This window comes from Benincasa hispida, chromosome 1, assembly GCF_027475165.1.
Source record: "Benincasa hispida cultivar pf3 chromosome 1, pf3_genome.v1.1, whole genome shotgun sequence".
In the NCBI taxonomy this organism is placed as follows: domain Eukaryota; kingdom Viridiplantae; phylum Streptophyta; class Magnoliopsida; order Cucurbitales; family Cucurbitaceae; genus Benincasa; species Benincasa hispida.
The window spans coordinates 86,204,229-86,225,581 of NC_143478.1; the positions used below are offsets into that span (position 1 = coordinate 86,204,229).

General features: G+C 36.7%; 1 protein-coding gene across 1 annotated transcript; it reads left to right on the top strand.

Annotated features, from left to right (window-relative positions):
- Positions 1 to 19,726: 19,726 nt before the first annotated feature.
- On the top strand, positions 19,727 to 20,755 carry LOC150038797 (uncharacterized). The gene has a single exon (XM_090314518.1). The coding sequence runs from the start codon at positions 19,727 to 19,729 to the stop codon at positions 20,753 to 20,755; it is 1,029 nt and encodes a 342-aa protein (XP_090170644.1).
- The last annotated feature ends 598 nt before the right edge of the window (positions 20,756 to 21,353 follow it).

Sequence of the window (21,353 nt, forward strand, 5' to 3'; positions counted from 1 at the left end):
GTAATTTTTTTATTTTTCATGAATTATTCATACAACGGGATCTTCAAGGAGGCAACGATGGGATTGCTTTTTTCATTCCCGTCCCTGCTTCTTCTCATGGGAATCAAATTCTCCCATGAAGAAATTAATCACTTATTAATTTTTTTTAAAATAAATTAAATGAGTCAAATTCTATTTGAAGTTTTTTTAATATTTAAATGAATTGGATTCTCTCTCAAATTATCTTTCTATCTGGAACTGGAAGCTACCCATCTAGAATTTTGGAGGTTACATAAGCCCTCGACCTTCATGGAAGTTTTCCTTTTCAAATGAAAGGTCAGGAGGTAGTTTTTGTATCGTTTGGTCCTACGAGGTAGATATTACTCTTGTAATTAGGTTTCCTTTGATTATATGCACATTTCTTTTGTTGACAACCTGAAAAAAGTTTCTTGAGATGTTCTTAGGGTTCTAATGAAATTAAATATATCAGGAAGGAAATAAATGATAAAATTCATTTTGCAAGCTACTTATGAAAACTCCCATTATACTTGTTAAAGTATGTATTTATCAGAAGTATGTATTTACAAGAAGTGTACAAAAGTATAAATACTACACTAATAGTCTAAGAATAGAGCCTACAAAAGCTCTAACGATGCTAAAGACTCTCCAACCAAGAGAACTAAATATACATTCACACCCTCCCTCAAACTCATTATGGTAAGGTTGGAATCAGCTTGAGTTTGTTAAGTAGTTGGAGAAAATGATCGGAAGACAAAGCTTTGGTGAAAATGTCAGTGGGTTTCTCAATGGTGGAGACAGATCGTAAAAGTAAAGTTTTACTTAGGAGATGATGACGAACAAAGTGACGATCATTCTCAATATGCTTGGTGTGCTCATGAAAAACATTATTGTGAGCAATTTGAATGGCACTACGATTGTCATAGTGAAGGATAGTTATAGATGACTGAGGGACTCCCATATCAGCAAGAAGTCAACGAAGCCACAAGAGCTCTGACGTAGCATCAGCCAGAGCACGATATTCAAACTCCGTACTAGAATGGGAAACAACACTCTATTTCTTACTTCGCCAAGAAATGAGAGAGCCACTGAGGTAGAAACAATAACCGGAGGTAAAACATCGGTCAGTAGGATTACCAGCACAATCAGCATCAGAGAAGCCAGACAAAACCATGGAAGACTGGAAAAGAACTGAAGTCCATGTCCTAAAATTTCTTGACATAACGGAGGATACGAAGAACAACAACAAAATGTATGGTTCGAGGAGCAGTTATGAATTGACATAACATATGCAATGTCAGGACGAGTGACTATCAGATAAATAAGGCTGTCGACAAGTTGACGATAGAGACTGGCATCCTCAAGTGGAACTCCATCAAATGGAGTCAAACAAACATTGGAATCGAGTGGTGTTGGAGCCGTAACAGAGTCAGTGATACCGGAGCGCACTAAAAGATCTGAGGCATACTTCTTTTGAGACAACGAATAACCAACAAAGCTCAATGATACTTCAAGGCCAAGAAAGTAACTAAGTGCCCAAATCCTTCATCTCAAAGTGTTCGCCAAGGTAGCATTGTAAATCATAAAAAACCAACATACAGGAGAAGAAGAACAATACCATGAGTTGTCTGTCGTGTAAATAGTGTTGTGTCATAAGGACTGGATGTATATCCAAGTTGAGTGATGATTGAACTAAAAGTTGTAAACCAAGCCCGAGGGGCTTGCTTCAAACCATACAATGCTCGACGAGGGAGACATACCTTATGGGATGTAAAAGAGACACCTGGGGGCAGTTGCATGTATACCTCCTTAGATAAGGCCCCATTAAGAAAGACATTCTTGATATCCATTTAAAAAAGTGGCCATTATTTGGCTACAACAACTGCTAAGAAACACCGAACAGACGTCATTCATGCCATAGGTGCAAAGGTCTCTTCATAATGATCCCATATTCTTGAGAATAGCCTTTTGCCATTAACCAAGCTTTATAATGCTTAATAGAACCATCAAAGCATGTCTTGATTTTGTAGACCCACTTGCAACCAATGGATTTTTTTTACCAGGGGGTAAATCAACGTAGTCTCATGTGTGCATCTTGTCTAGAGCATGAAGTTATTCTCTCATAGCTTGCTGCCACAGAGGATTAGTATTTGCCTCATGAAAAGAGGTAGGTTCAAAAAAGGAACTGATAGTAGAAAAACAGTGAAAATTTCGAAAATGAGTAGGAGGTGCCCTTACCCTAGTGGAGCATCGAACAGGAGAAGCAAGGTCATGAATAGGTTTAGTTTCCACAGGTGAGACAGAAGGCTGATCACGATCAATAGAGACTGGCACAGATTGCTCAAACTCAGATTCAAAGGAGGATGTAGAGGAAGGAAAAAGATCAAAAGCATCGTCAGAAATATAGGGAAGAGGACTCAAGAGAGAATCATGAAAGGTCGAGAGACTAGAGAATATAGTGTGATCCCAAAAGGTGACATGCCAAGAGATGCGCAATCTGTTAGAAAGAGGATCCCAACAATGTGAACCTTTATGTTCAGTTCCGTAGCCAAGGAAGTACTAGAGACATGCACGCAGTTCTAATTTGATATGTTCATGAGGGTAAAGAAGTATAAAACATGCACAACCAAAGATCTTGAGGTTAGAGTAATCAGGAGAAGTACCATATAAGCGTTCAAATGGAGAAGCATTTTGAAGAACAGATGAAGGAAGGAGATTGATTGTGTAGACAGAGGTAAGAGCGACTTCACCCCAAAATTTTGCAGGGCAGGTGGCTGATAGAAGTTGGGCCCGGACAGAGTCCAAAATGTGACGATGCTTTCGTTCCACTCGCCTATTCTATTGAGAGGTATAGGGACAAGAGCGCTGAACAAGAGTGCCTTGTTGGGTGAGAAAGGAAAGGAAACTAGAGTCCTTATATTCCAAGCCGTTATCTGTCCACAGAACCTTGATTATGTGAGAGAACTGGGTGTGAACCACATTAGCAAAATCAGTATGTATTTGAGACAAGGAAGAGCAATGTTTAAGAAAATATATCTAGGTAAACCGAGAGTAATCATCAATGAACAAGACAAAATAGTGATACCAATTGACAGTGGAAATAGGAACAGGTCCCCAAAATATCATAATGAATTAAGTCAAAAGATCGATCACTTATAGAATTATGGGAAAAAGATAGTGTAGTTTGTTTTGCAAGTTTGCAATTCAAATAGTCAAAAGATACAAATTTGGAGACATTATTCAAATTGTTACTAGTGATTAAATGACAATGTTTTTCGAAATAAGCATGACCGAGACGGAGATGCCATTGATATATAGCAAAGTCAGTGACAACAATAGAAAGAGAATAATCAGGAAGCTGATGCGATGTGAGTTCAAACAATCGTCCCACTTTGCGACCTGTACCAACTGTCTATCCCGTTTGCAGATCCTGAACCTAACACTCAATACAAGAAAAAGACACAGTTAAACTAAGATCACACAATTGCCCGACAGAGACAAGGTTAAAGGTCAAATTTGGAACACAATAAGTATTGGAAAGCTGCAACTTGGAAGTGTCAATGGAGCCAACATGGGATATGGTCATACAACTGCCATCATCAGCATAAATGGGAGGAAGAGATTTGGTAGAAGCGGGTGTAGTTTGAAGAGAAAAATCAGACGTCATATGGTTGCTAAAAGTGGAATCAAGAGCCACCTATTACCTGGGAAGATTGCAAGCACGGAGGAATTGGATGAAATCACCTGTTTAAGCAAGTCTTGTAAGTCGCTCATTTGAAAAGTAGACGGAGAAGGTTCAAAATCACCAGAGAAGACAGCAGCAACAACAGAAGTAGAGCTAGGAACAGGTTTAAATTTTTTAGACATGGAAGTATGTCCCAGCTGTCGCGGTGGTTGTGTAGGGCAGCTGTTCAGAATATGGCCTCATTTGTGACAATATCTGCACTCGACTTTTGGGTAGTCAGCAAACTTATGCCCCAGTAAGCTTGCAATTTTTTACGGAAGGTAGCTCAAGAAGTACCAAGCAAATGAATGCTTGCAAGGACAACTTCAGATTGCCTGGAAGAAATGATACCAATGATAGAGTTAGAAAACATGCAGCGAAAGGAAAACGGATCATTAAGCATTCTAATTCATTAATTTTGGTTTTGAATTAAGCATGCTCATAAACTATCAAGATGGTTTCATGACATACCTTTGAAGAAACACTTTAATCTTGAATCTTAGCTGCAATCTTCTTCAATTCAGCTTGTGAACCACCACAAGACCTTCCCTACTATCCTCTTGGTATTTTGGATTGAGTTGTAGGACTCAAAATAAGCTTGGATTAAGGGAATGAGAAGAGGAGGTTGTTGATTTTAGCAGAAAGTTTGAAGAACTATTTCTTCAGCCTCTTCTTTTCAATTCAGCTATCGTATCTACCTTTTTTTAGTCTAATCTTCTTTATTTAACGCATGACTATCATGCAAGTACTACTGCTGCATGAATTGCAGCTCATGTTGGAAGATTGACTGAATTTGTAAAGTCGAATAATGAGTAAAGTGGTTAAGAAGTAAGTGGAAAAATCTCATTTTTATGGGTTTTTTCCACTTTTCAATTCTTTTTTTTTTAAAACTAATTTTAGCTTTTAATTCAATAATTGAAACTAAAATTATATTTAATTTAAAAAAAATTAATTCTTAAATTAATTTTTAATAAAATTAATAATTAATAATTAATTAAACAATTTAATTAATCCAATTAATTTAATATCAATTATTAAATTAATTTAACACCAATTTCACCATCATGAAACCCTATTCGTGAGTTAAATATGATTTAAATATTAATTGATTCTCCAATTTTGTTTAATTCTAAAATTAAACATGTAATTATATCACATATAATTACTGATTCTCTTAATTTGATTTGAACATTTCAAATCAACTTATCACGTTACTCTAAGGTTAATCCATTTGTAAGCTAGTAGGGGGATCTTGTGGACCTTTAGATCATGGGCTCCAACGATCCGAGATTAATTGGCTAAACTCTTTACATCGAATTAACCCCATTTGTTAACTACTGGGTCACTTTACTAAAGTCCAGAGTTGCACTCCCTTCACTGTACATATATTGTGTCCACTCGATATAACCATGATTAGTAAGTTAACCTTTCACAGTTGTTTGTGATTTGATCACTACGCTATTGGGTCAAATAGTTGTTTTACCCTCGAGATTACCTCTTGTTTCTTAAGTCCCACTGATCCTCTAATGAACAATTTCTTTGTGATTCGATCATCAAACCAAGTCTCTCTCGGGCCAATGAGAGGGTAGGGCCCTTTGTTCAAGACCTGGAGTCAGTACTTAAGGGAACAAACTCTCTACTATCCCTAAAAGCGGGTAGGAGTAAATTCCATCTTGTACCCTATGTCCTCAACTATCTACCCAGTCTTACCCTTGAAATGGGAGGCTTATTGAGTTGGCTCTATTGAGTCAACTCTCACCCATGAAAATCTAAGGATAATCCCAAATAAACAGGAATTCATAGTTAGCTCAGGATTTAGGTTAAGTTATCTTGGTCATCGTTGTGAAATAGTCAGTCTTAAATAGTAAACAATGTTATAAAGTAAGAGTGACTTATTTCGTGATCTGATCTTGTTGTACAGGACGCACCCACTCCTCATGTCATTACATGTACGAATCGGAATCACTTTGTCTATAATACTTTACAACTCCTTGTAACAACTATAGAGTGGGTCGCATCCGATAGTGTTACCAGAATAAGGCACCCAACCTTATTCATATACTATATATCATTTTGACTATTTACTCGAACCTGATCCACTTTTATGTCTCTACATAAAACTCAAGTACTCATGTAATAGTCATGGATCTTTTAGTTTATTGGATTTATTTCTAAAACGAAATAAGCAATTCATATATTCAATAACAACTTTATTGAATTTTTAGGATAAGTTTTATTGTTTACAAACCACGAGTTTTAAAACTTAAAATCCTATAAACTCCCACTTGGACTAAAACTCCAGTGGTAACACATAACGTTGAGTTTTTGAGTTTTACAGAGAAATACAATAAACTAGGGTATCACATACCCATGGTTTATTCTCCCACTTGCCCTAGGTTATATACCTCGTAGTCCTAGTCTTACTAGGGGATTCTCAAATACTTTACCCGAGAGAATCGCTTGTAAACCCATTAGTATACAAAAGACTTCTCACTTAAACAATGTAGGCAATGTATCTTATTTTAACAACTCTTTGTTTTTCAATGCTATCACTGAGACTTGATGACTTGAGTTTCCACTAAACTCAATTTATGGCTAGGCTATCATATATTCCTCCCACTATATCAAGGTACCCTCAACTTTTTTAGTAAGATGCATTTTACTTGTCTGAATAACCTTTTGTTTACATTGTCAGTTTTAATCAATAATTCTTTATTGATATATGCAAGCTTTTATGGAAACAAATAATACATGGTAATCTCGTATATTTAAAAAAAAAATTGGTATTTCTCAATACAAACACTTAATTTTCATTTACACAGAAATTTTTTTCTTTTGTCTTGTCTACAGATAGGCATGCCTTTCGAACAATATTCCAACACTTAAGGGTTTGACATTAACACTTATATCAATCTTTTTCAGATTTATGAACTATGTAAACAACTTTTACATATCATAAACAACTTTTAAGTTCTTCATGTCTCATATGGATTTTCAGAAATACCTTAAAATGAAATGATGTTCAAAAAACAATTAAGGCAACTAGGTGTAGAAAGTGTTCATGTTCTATCAAATAGTCCTATAAATCTCAAACTTTCTATATTTTGATCGAATCGAAGTATTTCGATTTTATTTTACCTAACAAGTTTTGTACACTTTGAACTTTTCAAGTGTTCTAAACTTATCACTTAGTTTAAATAACTACTTTCCTTTATTGATTTCTAGCCATTTTAAATATTTGAATATTTGCAAATGGCCTTTAACTAGGTTGGTTCTAACAAAAGTTGCTTTACAGTAAAACAAACATAACTTTTGCTAATGAACATTTCATTTATAAAAAAAGTTTATACAATTTGTTCTTTACAACAAGATAAACTAACTTTCATTACAATAACAAAGAGTAGACAAGGTTATTTTCTGACAGCAACTGCAACATCTTCCACTGGTCACTTTAAGACATGCTTCTATATTCACAATCTGGAGTACTATCTCGCAGCAAGCAATCCTCAGGAACTAGTTTCCTTATTTTGCTTTCTCTGCTCTTTTCTCAGCAAGGTATTGTGGGCAATTTCTCTTCCAGTGCCCTTCTTCACTGCAGTGGAAACATTTTCTTTTATCTGCAGCATTTGCCTTGCCTTTTCTACCAGTAGGTTTCTTTTTCCCTTTCCCTTTATTCTTCTTTACTGGAATACTTTTATTCTGTGAAGAAGAAACAATGTCATGCTTCTTAGAGGATGATCCTCTTTTCTTAGCAGTAGTAAGATTTACTTCTAGTTTCAGTCCTTTAGCCCTCATCATGGTTTGATAATCCTGTAGCTCGTTGAGAAGTATAGTCAGGTTATATTCTACTTTATTCATGAGCACGTTCATGTAGAACCTCAAGAAACTCTTCGAAAGAGATTCAAGAATAAAACCAACTTGACTCTTCTCATCAACGATGGGACCATTAACTTCTGCCACGTTGAAATGGAACATCATATCCAGGTCATGTTCTCTAACAGTGGCCCCTTCTTTCATATGACAGTTGTAAACGTATTTAATAGCATCATGCCTTAGGGAGAAGGACAGTTGTCCAAACATCCCACGCAAAGACTCCATGATCTGCTTGGGAGTACTCATGCTCTCATGTTTCATTGCCAATACATCAGATATGCTGGCAAGAATATAGGCACAAGCTTTCTCGTTAGCCTTGATCCATCTCTTGTATACATCCCGAACATTTTGATTTGCATTTGAGCCAGGAACGGGAGGAGACTCCTCTGTTAAAATGAACCATAGGTCATCTATCACTAGTATAGTATTCAGGTTTGTTTTCCACGTGGCATAGTTATCCTTAGTAAGTTTATCATATGCCAATAATTGTACTAAAGAACTTGTCATTCTGAAAATATAAACAAATTTTATTAGTGAATTGCTTTTTAAATCCAATCAAGTTTTAGCAAAGTAATAATGTACCCAAGATTATTTTTTGCAACGATACTATAACAAGACTTTCTTGACTAAATACTATTCGTAGAATAACTCATATTCTGATAGTCATTTAGCTACTATTTTTTTGTCAGAAATTACTAACACTTTAGTAATTTCGTAAGTATAACCCTCTGTTTTCAGACCTCAGAAGTCAGCCCCAATGATACTATCGAATTGGAAAGTCAAAGTTGAAGACCGACCTTAGAAATCCTATCCATTTCTGGAGTTTGAGTTGTTTCGAATCCTATGTTACAACCCTCCGAGGGGATAGCCATCGTTAAAACGACTAGCGAGGCCAACTTAAAGACGACAAGCAGGCACAACATAGGAATCTCACGGTCCAAAAAAAACAGAAGAGACCGTAGGATATGTTGACACATATCCTTCACCCACTTACTATAAACTACTTCCCCTATTCACCTTGGTATTGACCCATATAAATACTTTCCGAATGGAGGTCACTCCCAGGGTGACACGAAGCATCATATGAATCTCACGGTGTGAATTTTCTAGGGACATGAGAGTTGAAATCCATATATCATATATTTGATTTTCCATTGAACAACTTCCCTTCATTCACCTTGATATTGACTTATGCAAACACTTTTAGAATGGAGGTCACTCCCAAGGTGACAACGTCGTATAAATCTCACGGTGTGAAATTCTTAGGACGTGAGAATGAAAATCAAAATATCACTTTGTATTTTGCTGTGAATAACTTCCCCTATTCACCATAATTTCGATTCATGTACTCACTTTCCTAATGGAGGTTACTTCCAGGGTGACTCGAAGTGAAACATGGATCGAGATCGTGAACTCTTAGGGACGTGAGAGCTAAAAATAACATATTGTATATGTTATTAATCTCTCACTGAAGTATTTTAAATTCCCACTGAAGTGTTCTAATAACATATCATATATGCTATTAAACTCCCACTGAAGTGTCCTATTAATTTTTTGGATATAACTTTACTCAAGTTTGTTCCGACTAATTAAACAACCTAAGTCTAGATTTTTATCCAAGTATAATGTTTATATTTGGATTTAACCTATAATGTCTAGGTGATAAACCACTTTTAAAATCTCACACTGCTCACGTATTGCTCATAAAATCGGTAAACAACACTCAATTATTCGGCCATAATCCCTGGGTAGGAGGTGTTCCGTAGACTGTCAACTTAAATACCCCCAGCCTTAGACAGGATTATATACCGGTTGAGTTTGTAACCATATTTTACAAGATGTCGACCTATTTCAACTATGAAAACATGTGATTAACCTACGTGAGTATGTAGCTTATCTTTGTTATGGATTTTAAATGTCTAACCCAATTTTATAACAACTTACAAAATTTTAAACATGATATCCATCCACAACATACATCAAAGACATTCAATATTTAATATAACATTTATATTAAATCAAAGAAACCCTAAACATGCATACTATATATTATAACATTTTATCATATACTTTTAATGTATGTAACATGCTTTCTATGGTGGGATTTTAAATCTACATGACATACTTTATGCACATACAAGATTTATTTAATTATAACATATATCACATGCATAAATAATTAAACATATATTGATATGGTTTTAGTTTTGGCATTTTCAAGCAAACAAATGCCTAACTATTACAAAATTCAGCAAAAATTGGCTCCAAAATGCTTCTGGACCGCTCGAACTGCCCCGAACCAGACTCGAACTGGATCTTCAAACCTTCAAAAAGGGCTAAACCGAGTTGAAACTGGTCAAACCGAACCTCCTTAACCCGAACCAACGGACCGATTCAGCTAGACTGGTGATTCGAGCTGAAGCATGCATGCTGGACTGAGGTGAGTAGCGTTGTGACGCTGCGGGCATTTTTCAAAAAACTGGGCAGCAACATGAGCAACATTGCAACGCTGCCTGGAATGTAGCTTAACTTAATAAATTGGCATCTCGACCTTCTTCACTTCTTTCTTCAATTACATTCTAATTTCAACTCTAATGACTCCAACTGAATTGCAGACACTTAATCACACATTAAGGCTTATCAATCAAGAGCCAATTACAAGAACTACAACATAATTGAAGAGAATTTTAATGCCCAATCTCAAAAATTCGTAAATCGCATCATTTTCTAAAATTTTTCGTTGAAACTTGGGATTTGCGATCCCAGGTAAGATCGGTTCAGGATCATGGGACATTCACTCATATAAAATAAGATCAATTCCCATCTTATCAATGCACCATTTTCATATATCGCATGAAAAAACACCCACCAGGCCAAAATTAAACCAAATTGAATACTTAAATGATGCTTTGATACCAATTGATAGAATTAAAAAACATGCAATGAAAGAAAAACGAATCATTAAGCATTTTAATTCACTAACTTTGGCTTTGAATTAAGTATGCTCATAAACTATCAAGAGAGTTTCATGACATACCTTTGAAGAAACACTTTAATCTTGAATCTCAGCTGCAATCTTTTTCAATCCAGCTTGTGAACCATCACAAGGCATTCCCTACTATCCTCTTGATGCCTTGAATTGAGTTGTAGGACTCAAAATAAGCTTAGATTAAGGGAATGAGAAGAGGAGGTTACTGGTTTCAGCAGAAAGTTTGAAGAACTATTTCTTCAGCCTTTTCTTTTCAATTCAACTATTGTATCTACCTTTTTTTTCAGTCCAGTCTTCTTTATTTAATGCATGACTATCATGCAAACACTACTGCTGCATGAATTACAACTCATGCTTGGAAGATTGACTTTCGTAAAGTGGAATAGTGAGTAAGGTGGTTAAGAAGTAAGTGGAAAGATCCCATTTTTATGGGTTTTTCCACTTTCCAATTCTTTTCTTTTTATTTTAGTTTGAAATTTGTGTTCAAATTATTTCAGCTTTTAATTCAATAATTAAAACTGAAATTATATTTAATTTTAATAATAAAATTAATAATTAATAATTAATAATTAATTAATCAAATTAATTTAATATCAAATATTAAATTAATTTAACACTAAATTTACCATCATGAAGCTCTATTCATGAATTTAATATTTAAATCATATTTAAATATTAATTGATTCTCCAATTTTGTTTAATTCTAAAATTAAACATGTAATTATATCACATATAGTTACTGATTCCCTTAATTTTGATTTGAACGTTTCAAATCAACTTATCACACTACTCTAAGGCTAATCAATTTTTGAGCTAGTAGGGGAACCTCATGGACCTACAGATCATGGGCTCCAACATTCGTTAACTACTTTACACCGAATTAATCCCCATTTGTTAACTACTGGGTCACTCCACTAAAGCCCAAAGTTGTACTCCCCTCACTCTACATATATTATGTCCACTCGATGTAACCATGATTAGTAAATTAACCATTTACAAGTTGTTCGTAATAACAACTGGGTCAAATAGTTGTTTTACCCCCGAGATTACCTCTTGTTCCTTAAGTCCCACTGATCCTCTAATGAACAATTTCTTTGTGATTCGATCATCAAACCAAGTCCCTCTCAAGCCAATGAGAGGGCAGGGCCCTTTGTTCAAGACCTGGAGTTAATATTTAAGAGAACAAACTCCCTACTATCCTTAAAAGTGGGTAAGAGTGAATTCCATCTTGCAACCTATGTCCCCGGCTATCTACTGGTCTTACCCCTGAAATGAGAGGCTTATTGAGCCGGCGCTGTTGAGCCAACCCTCACCCATGCAAATCTAAGGATAATCCCGAATAAACAGAAGTTCATAGTTAGCTTAGGATTCAGATTAAGTTACCTAGGTCATACTTGTGAAATAGTCAGTCTTAAACAATAAACGGTATTATAAAGTAAGAGTGACTTAGTTCGTGGTTTGATCTTGTGCAAACTCATTGCACAGGACACCCCCACTCCTCATGTCATTACATGTACGAATCGGGATCACTTTGTTTGTAGCACTCTACAACTCCTTGTAACAACTACAAAATAGGCCACATCCGATAGTGTTACTAGAATAAGGCACCCAACCTTATTCATATACTAAAGATCATGTTGATTATTTACTCGAACTTGATCCACTTTTATGTGTCTACATAAAATTCAAATACCCATATAATAGTCATGGATCTTTTAGTTTATTGGATTTATTTCTAAAACGAAATAAGCAATTCATATATTCAATAATAACTTTATTGAATTTTCAGAATAAGTTTTATTGTTTACAAACTACGAGTTTTAGGACATAAACCGAACAACCAAGACATTTTTCTTCAAACAAAATTTTCTAGATTGCTACATCTAGTGACGGGAGGGGATTATGGTGTAGCAAAGCAGCACGAATCGACTCATATTTTAGACGAAGCCTTATAAGAACCTTGATGAGACGAAGGTGATCAATATTAATTTTAGCTTGATCCAATTGTGTCCAAATTGGCTGAAGGTGGGCAAATAGTCATTAACGGGTTTCCCTGTCTCCTAATTAAGATTAACAAAAGTGTTGAGCAGTTGATAGTAGTGAGCTAAGCCAACAGATTGGAACCGAGTAGATAGGAATTCTCACAAACTTTTGGCATTATCAAACACATCAAACTGAACGTGAATGGTTGATATAGACATATTTCGGAACCAAGTGATGATCTGATGGTTTTTGTTGTCTCAATCCTCCAATCATTCGATGAATTAAGTATCATCCTTAGTGGATATCTTGACTGGCTGAGGAATATCATTAGTGACAATGCGCCATAATTTATGCCCAATTAGAAAGCTCTTCATTTGATGAGCCCAAGTAATGTAATTTGTCCCATCAAGAATAGTACTAACGGGGCTAAATACATGATCTTTTTCCATGTGGCTTGGTGGCTTGGGAAGAGAAGAAACTGGCTCCGTCAACACAGATCGATTTGGCTTGGCTTAACAGAATCAGCTCGGCTTTACTTGACAAGATTGGCTTGTCGCGGCTTGACAAGATCGACTTGGATCGACTTGACAGTATCGACTCGGCTCGGCTTGAAAGGATCGATTGGGCTCGGCTTAATAGGACCGGCTCGACTCGACTTCACAGGATCGACTTGACTCGGCTCGACTTAATTGGATCGGCTTGGCTCGACTTAATCGGATCAGCTTGATTCGGCTTGACCGAATCGGCTTGGCTCGTGTTAGATCTAAAAGTACATTGAATCTGGAAGCACCAAATCTTGAAGGCTTGATCGGATCTTGACCAGATCTAGAATTTCGAATCAGGGTGGCGTGGATCTGGAATAGAAAAGCTTTACCAAATCTAGAATAGAGGAGTTGGAAGGCTTGCGTCGAAGGGGGTTGGCACAGAGGCGGAGGTCTTAACCAGATCTAGAATAGAGGAGTTGGATGGCTTGCATCGAAGCTTATTGGAGGAACTTGGTCATGAACAAATTGTGTATAGAGGAGGATCGGCTTAGGTTGGTGTTGTGTGGAAATAGGTGCGACAATTTTGAGATTCACAAAGATCATGCGATGACAAATGTATGCGATCAAACTTAATGCACATGTGCCTATCACAAGTTTTCTTGTTAACAAGCCAATGAAACCTGGTAACGAGTGTCTCAGGATAACCTAAGGTCGAACACGGGGATTTAATGCGATAATGTTGAAGTAAGGTGAATCATGCGATGGTATTAAAGATGCGTTGTTTGTTGTGATGACAATAAACTAAATGCAATTAATGAAATTCTAAGTAACTGAGGGTCTAATAATCATGAGATGGGAATGGGTGAGTGATGTCGTAGACTAGACAGAGAGACTGTGTGGAAATGGAAGGGCCAGAGGAAAGGTAACTAAAGAATCAATAAATCTCACTGAAGATACTACCACAGTTCTTGCTCCCGATTGGTGCACACCTTTCAGTGGCTACCTCAATGGTCATATTTCTGTGAGTTGTAAATGGGAGTGCTATAGAATGCAAGGTTGTTTCTATATCTAGAAATACTTCTTGCTTCGCTTAACAGTTTATTAACTTTTCTTTTTCGAGGAGTTGATTATATTACTTGTCTCTGCTTTCGCAGGTAAGTATACTTTCAAACATATGTTAAGCGAACATGGTAACATCTTAAGATATGATTTAAATCATAAGAGTGACCTTCCCTCTTACCCTAAGGGTTTAGTGATTCATGAGAAAAGAAATGACAAATGAATGAACAGGGAGTAGAGTAGAGATAAACATGGTGATAATATTGAGATAGAAAAATCGTTCAAATAAAAGTTGTCTAAGAGATCAGTCGAGCAAATTTTACAACTCGTTAATAAAAAAGAAATGAAATGGTTTCACGATCAATATCAGTCTCTTGATATGATAAATGGTGGTAAAGATTGTCGGCTTGATGTGATGGGTGGAGTGGTGAAAGCCCTTCTAAGGATCTTTCTCTAGTGAGCCTCCAAGAAAGGAGTGGAAATTTGGAACGGAATGTTCTCTGTAATTTTTAGCCTTTAGATCCTCTCATTTGACGCGTTGAGGCTCTATTTATAGAGCCCTGCACTGTTTTGCCTTGGAACTCCTGCTCTAATTAGTTGCTATCATTTTTCAAGGTAGGTGGGAATGTCAGTGCCACATCATGGTCAACGATCAGGAAGTACGTTAGAATATCTGTTGTACGATTTCAAAAATTTCGAGGCATACATTGATTGCATTTTTCCTTGAAGGATTGGCGCATGTGATGATTCCTGCTTTCCAGCAAAACACAAACTTTGGCACACTTTGCCCATGAAATACGATCAGCGGGTGTGTTTTAAGTTCTTTAGCACAGCTTTGATTTTTTTAATATAAATTCACTAATGATTGACACATTTTCTTTCTTTCTGTTATCGCATATTCTAAGAAAGGGGCAAAAATAACTTGTATTTCTCTAAGTGATTAGTTGGTTCTACGTTCAGAGGAGGTCACGGAGAATAGGGGGTTACATCGAAGCTCAACGGATCTAGAAGCGCACAAAAGCGAGCTGACTCGCTAGATCTGAGGAGACGTCCACGAGGAGATTTGAAGCAAGAAGAGGTTATGGGAGAAAGGGCTCCGATACCATGTTAAATTATCTATTTACAAGAAGCGTACATAAGTATAAATACTACACTAACAGTCTAAGAATAGAGCCAACAAAAGCTCTAAACATACTAAAGACTCTCCAACTAAGAGGACTAAGTATACATTCACAATACTGATTTTGACATGATTCATAATATTGCGCTTGATTTATATAAATTGTTTCTTAATGAATAAATTTATTGGAAGCAAGACTCAAGAGAACTGGCTAAAGTGGGGAGATAAGAATACCTATTAATTTCACAAAAAAAAAAAAAAAAACATCAACTAGAAAAGAAAAATAAATACTATAAGAGGCATCATGGATTCCTCCAATTCTTGGCAAGAGGATGATCACAAAATTGAGGGCACATGTACTTTTTTTTTCCCCTTATCTATTCTTCTTTTTTAATCCTTCTGTTGGGATAAACACTATATCTTTTGGATCAATTATCCCACTTTTGTGTGAATTTAATAGAATATTAATCAACTAGAAACAACAATAATAATCAAGTAAGGACACAAGGAATTTTAACGTGTAAAAACCTCCTTAATGTGAAGAGTAAAAAACTATGGACCAAAGTCAAAATCTCCACTATAATCAAATAATGGCTACAAACATTTTCTCCATAGTCACAACTAGAGACATACACAAATATATCTCAAGATTAATAATCTAGGCAATAAACAACAACAAATAGAGAAAAATAAAATTAGAAACATCTCACTTGAAGTGCTAAACAATTACCCACGGTATCTGACTATAGTTAGCTCCAAACGAAATCTACACCATCCAGATTGAAGACCCTCATGTCAAGAAAACTCTGTGGAAACTCCAGTTCAACTGGACCACGGATTGAATCCCAAATGACTGAGAAACACTGCTAGTCAGATGAAGCTTTCTCAATTTTTCTCCGCCCTTTTTTCATTGTCATCGGTCTTGTGTGTCATAAAAGCTAGAAGTTGCTCCTTGGTTTAAAAAACATAAATAAAACATAGCCCATTATGGGCCTTAATGGGCCTCCACATAAAGTGGAAAATAACCCATCAAATCTCCCCCCTATTTCACTTTGTGGAGGAGCTTGTCCTTCCCACAGTGGAACGATAAAACTCAAGCTTCTCTCTTGGTAGATTCTTTCTCAACATATCAGATCCATTATGATCAGTATGTATCTTCTCAAGCTCAGAAAATTCATCGTTCAAAGCATATCTCATCCAATGATATCTCACATCTATATGCTTTATTTTGGAATGAAATGTAGCATTCTTACCAAGATTAATAGCACTGTGATTGTCGTAGTATATCACATATCTTTGTTGCTTGAAGCCAAGGTTTTGTATAAAGCACTTCATCCACAACATCTCTTTACAAGCCTCTGCTACTGCAATATACACTGCTTCAATTGTAGAAAATTCAACACACTTATGCAACTTTGACTGCCAAGACACTGCACCACCTGCAAATATCATCAGGTAACTGGAGGTAGACTTTCTGTTGTCTAGATCTACTGCCATATCTGAATCAGTGTACCTAGAAAGTTCTTGCTTTCCACCTCCAAATGTGAGCTCCAAACTGGAAATGCCTCTCAAGTATCTCATGATGCACTTGACTGCCTTTCAATGTTGTTTTCCTGGATTGGACATAAAACGGCTAACAACACCAATAACGTGAGCAATATCAGGTCTAGTACATACCATGGCATTCATCAAGCTCCCAACTGCTGAAGGATAAAGGATCTTGCTCATATCTTCTTTCTCTTTATCTGTAGAATGACTATGTTTACTACTTAGTTTGAAGTTACTTGATAAAGAAGAACTGACCGGTTTTGCTTTACACATGTTGAAACGATCAAGAACCTTCTTCAAGTATCACTCCTGTGACATATATAACTGAAAGAGTATGTGAATACTCGTGGCGGAAAGATCGGAATCCTAGTTTTAATTTTACAGAACATTTATGATAGAGTTGATATTTAACATGTAGAAGAGATTTGGATATTAAAAACTCTACATTAATAGTGAATTAGTAAGCATGTTCATTCAAGTGTTTAGGGTTTCAGGAGTATACCTTTGAAAATTCCTCCGAATTGCTTCAAATCTTCATAAATATTTCCTTCAACTTTGTAATAGACCACCACGCGAGTTTGCTTTACTATTCTCAGACCTTAGATTGGATTGTGGGATCTAAATTGAGAGAGTTTTGAGGTGAAATTGAAGAGTTGGAGAAGAAAGGCTTACAGAGATTTTTTTTCTTCAAAAATTCATTTTGCATGATCATGATCACTGAAATTCAAACTGATATATATTGAGATTGATCATGAAACCTTATTTAATAGGGAATTGACACTCAATTTCCCACTAGAATAATGGATTAGGTGTAATTTGTATGAGAAAAGTGGGAAAATCCCACTTTCCCATTATTTTATCAATTTCCTTTTAATTTAATTTTCATATAAAATGAAATTAAATCAAAAGAAATTAATTCTGAATTTGATAATTTCAAATTCAAATTTAAAATACTTTATTATAAATGATAACTTGTAGAAATACAAGTTATTTTTGCTCTTAAGTTGGAACAACTAAGGTTTTTAATGATAAACTCTCCTCATTTTTAGTAGAAATGCATGGATTTATTCAAACATCAGCAAACTCATGAAAAAGAAGTTTTATGACTAAATATCGCGGCACTAACGTACTGAATTTTAGGATTTCAACGCAAGGATTAGCATTAACGCATTATACAAGTGCCGCAGGAAAAGCTCTAACGCATGAGCCATGCATCGGAAGGAGTTCCACGCAGAGAAGATTCATTGCTTCAGACTGATTGTGTCACATCACCACTTGCAAGTATGGGCACCTGTAGCAAGCGGCATCTGAAAAGCTTCCGAGAGTCAGCGGTGTCTGAAAATCTTCTAAGAGTCAGGCGGAGTCTGAAAAGCTTCCGAGAGTCAAGCGGCGTCTGAAAAGCTTCCGAGAGTCAGGTGGCTAACTAGGGCATGGACTTTAATGCTGCCCATTCACCAAGTGGATGTAACCAATGCCTATAAATAGATGAAGTCCCTCTAGAGTTAAGAAGTTCGGAAATCATCAAAATCCTTACTCTCTATAAATTGTAGTTATAATCTTAGTTCTGTAGAAGTTATGCCGTGATGTTGAGACGATCAAAAGGGTTGAGAACCACCAACACTGTCGGTCGGGGAGTGGAGGAAACCACTCTTGAGAAAGATACTTCATCCATTGCCTATACAAGTGATTGTACACAACGAGATTGAGCCAAAGAACTACAAGAGATTGTATTTTTTGGCTTGACTTAATTTCCTTCTTATTTATCGCTTTCACTCCATTAGATTGAATATTGTTTTTGTAAAGACTCCTTATTTCTTTATAAAATTCATATGTTTGATCCATCATACTTACTATTGTTTATCTCTTGTTTATGTTGAACGCATTAATACTTTATGCACAACTTCATTCTAACGCTTAAACCAACTTAACAGCTTGGTAAAAACATCTTTAACTTAGATTGTTTGAAAGAATAACTAAGCTGCATCAATAGAACTCCTAGTACAGCTAGAGATAGACTTACTGGTGTTTCCTGCATTCTGTGTTAGACGCATGCACCCTAGAGATAGGCTTTGTATGTTATTCACATTGAGAAGTGTTGAATAAGATCTAACGCATAAACAAAAAGATAAGCAAATCATCCCATCTAATCCACATCACATCTTAGTTGTGTACATTCATCTTAGACCGACACGTTCACCTACCTTAAATTCCATTTTTGCATGATCCATCATTCACCACTCAACTCTTTTGTATCTTCTTGCGCAGGCATAGGAAGTTATTGTAGATAATACATTTCTCATATTCATTTAGGAAAACCCCTACATTAGATACAACACAAGGTCTGCGTTTGGTTAACTGAATCCCTGAGATCGACTTTGGACTTGCCAGGAACCTAAATTAGATTTATACTTGGATCTGATTTAGGAAAACTTGAATGTCATTAGAAGAAGTTATGTGCGTTCTGTGCATATTACTAATGCCCCAACGCATTACCATTACTTAGGCGCATCAAAGCATAAACGCATCACTTATACTTATAACTTATTTCTCCAATTTATTCTATATAATACACTTCTAGAACATCTCACGATAGTAACGAACAAGTTTTTGGCGCCGTTGCTGGGGATTCAGAAACAAGAACTAACCAGAATTTCGTTTGTATCTGTTGTAGGAACACATCAGTTAAGGGAGTATTACAAGCTATGCCTAAGCTTGTGAATGTTTATGAATAGGGAGAGCACTCCTAAATTCAGATATGACCCCAAGATTGAAAGAACCTTCTGGCGTAGGAACCGATCCAACCGTCGTCGAAGGTTGAGGCAACAATTACTCAGACAACAAAATAGGCAACGACCAATGGTGGAAAAGCAACCAAATTAGCAACTAGCTCAGCAACTAGCTTATCTGTATAGAATCCGATCCTGATGGTGAATAGCAGCACGCGTCCCATGAGGGAATACACGTCCCCTATACTATATGATTTCTCTCCAGGAATCATATACCGAACTCCGAATGGAACCATGTTCGAAATGAAATTTGTTATGCTCCAAATGCTCCAGACTACTGGACAATTTGGGGGTGGTCGTGGTGAAGATCCTCACACCCATATGAAGCGTTTCCTAGAAATGTGTAATTCTTTTATGATTCCTGGAATCACCCTAGAGGCGATCACGCTATCCTTGTTTCCCTATTCTTTGCGTGATGACGCAAAACAATGGGTGAGTTCACTAGAGCCTGGTGAAATCACCACCTGGGAGAAGTTGGTGGAAAAATTTATGCAAAAATACTTCCCACCCACCACCAACGCGAGGAGGCGTCGAGAAATTATGAACTTTGAACAAGAAGATGCTGAAACCTTAAGCCCCGTATGGGAGCATTTTAAGGGCTTGGTCAAGAATTGCCCGAACCATGGACTACCACTGACTATTCAAATGGAGACGTTTTATGGAGGACTGAATAGAGCATCACAGATGGTAGTAGACGCAGCAGCAGCTGGTGGACTTATGGAAAAATCCTATACTAAGGCTAAAGAGATACTAGACCGCATTGCTAAACACAATATGGAATGGGTAGATGATACATATGATGGAAGAAATGATAGGAGAAGGAGAACTCAGAACGTTAATTCTGTTGATGCCAACGCAATAGCCACACTTTCTACTCAAGTGGCTACGATGACCAGCCTTCTGCAGAACATAACGCTGGGAAACGCATCGAATCAGCAGAAGGTGAATCAGGTAGAGGCGTTTGGGCAGCCCATGGTTAGCTGTATGGGCTGCAGAGATCTTCACTCCTATGCTGAATGTCCACAAAACCCTCAGTCAGTATGCTTCATAAAAAACAACCTATTCTCTAATACATATAACCCTGGAAGGAGAAACCATCCGAATTTTTCTTGGACAGGAGGAAATCAGCAGGAGCACCACCCAGGGGCGAACCATCAGCAAAGGAATGGACCGCCGCTTTCATTTCAATAAATGCATCAGTAGCATCAACAACCCATCAATAGAGAAGGACAGGCGTCAAGCTCAGGATCTCCGCTTGAGAACTTATTGAAGGAGTACATAGCCAGAACAATGCGTTGCTGAAAAGCCAGGCGTCATCTATCAGAAACCTGTAGATCCAGGTAAGGCAGATAGCAAACGAGTTGAAAAACAGGTAGCCTAGAGTTCTACCTAGTAATACGGAGACACTGGGAACAATAATGGGAAGGAGCAATGTCACACGATGACGTGCGGAGTAGAAGAGCTCTTGAAGACAGAAGAATGAATCCAAGAAACAGCTATCCTTCGAAAGAACGAATTACACGTTCAATAGATCAGGAAGAAAGAATGCCCAAGACTACAAGCCATTCAGAAACCAGTACGTCTAACGCGGGAAGGCCTGAGGTGCCACTGAATGCACCATTCCCTAGGCGTCTGATGAAGAAGAATGATGAACATCAATTCAAGCGCTTTCTTGAGCTCCTAAAGCAGTTGCACATCAAAATTCTACTTATAGAGGCTTTGGAGCAGATGCCAATATATGTAAAATTTTTAAAGGACATTTTAACAAAGAAGAGAAGAGTCAGTGAGA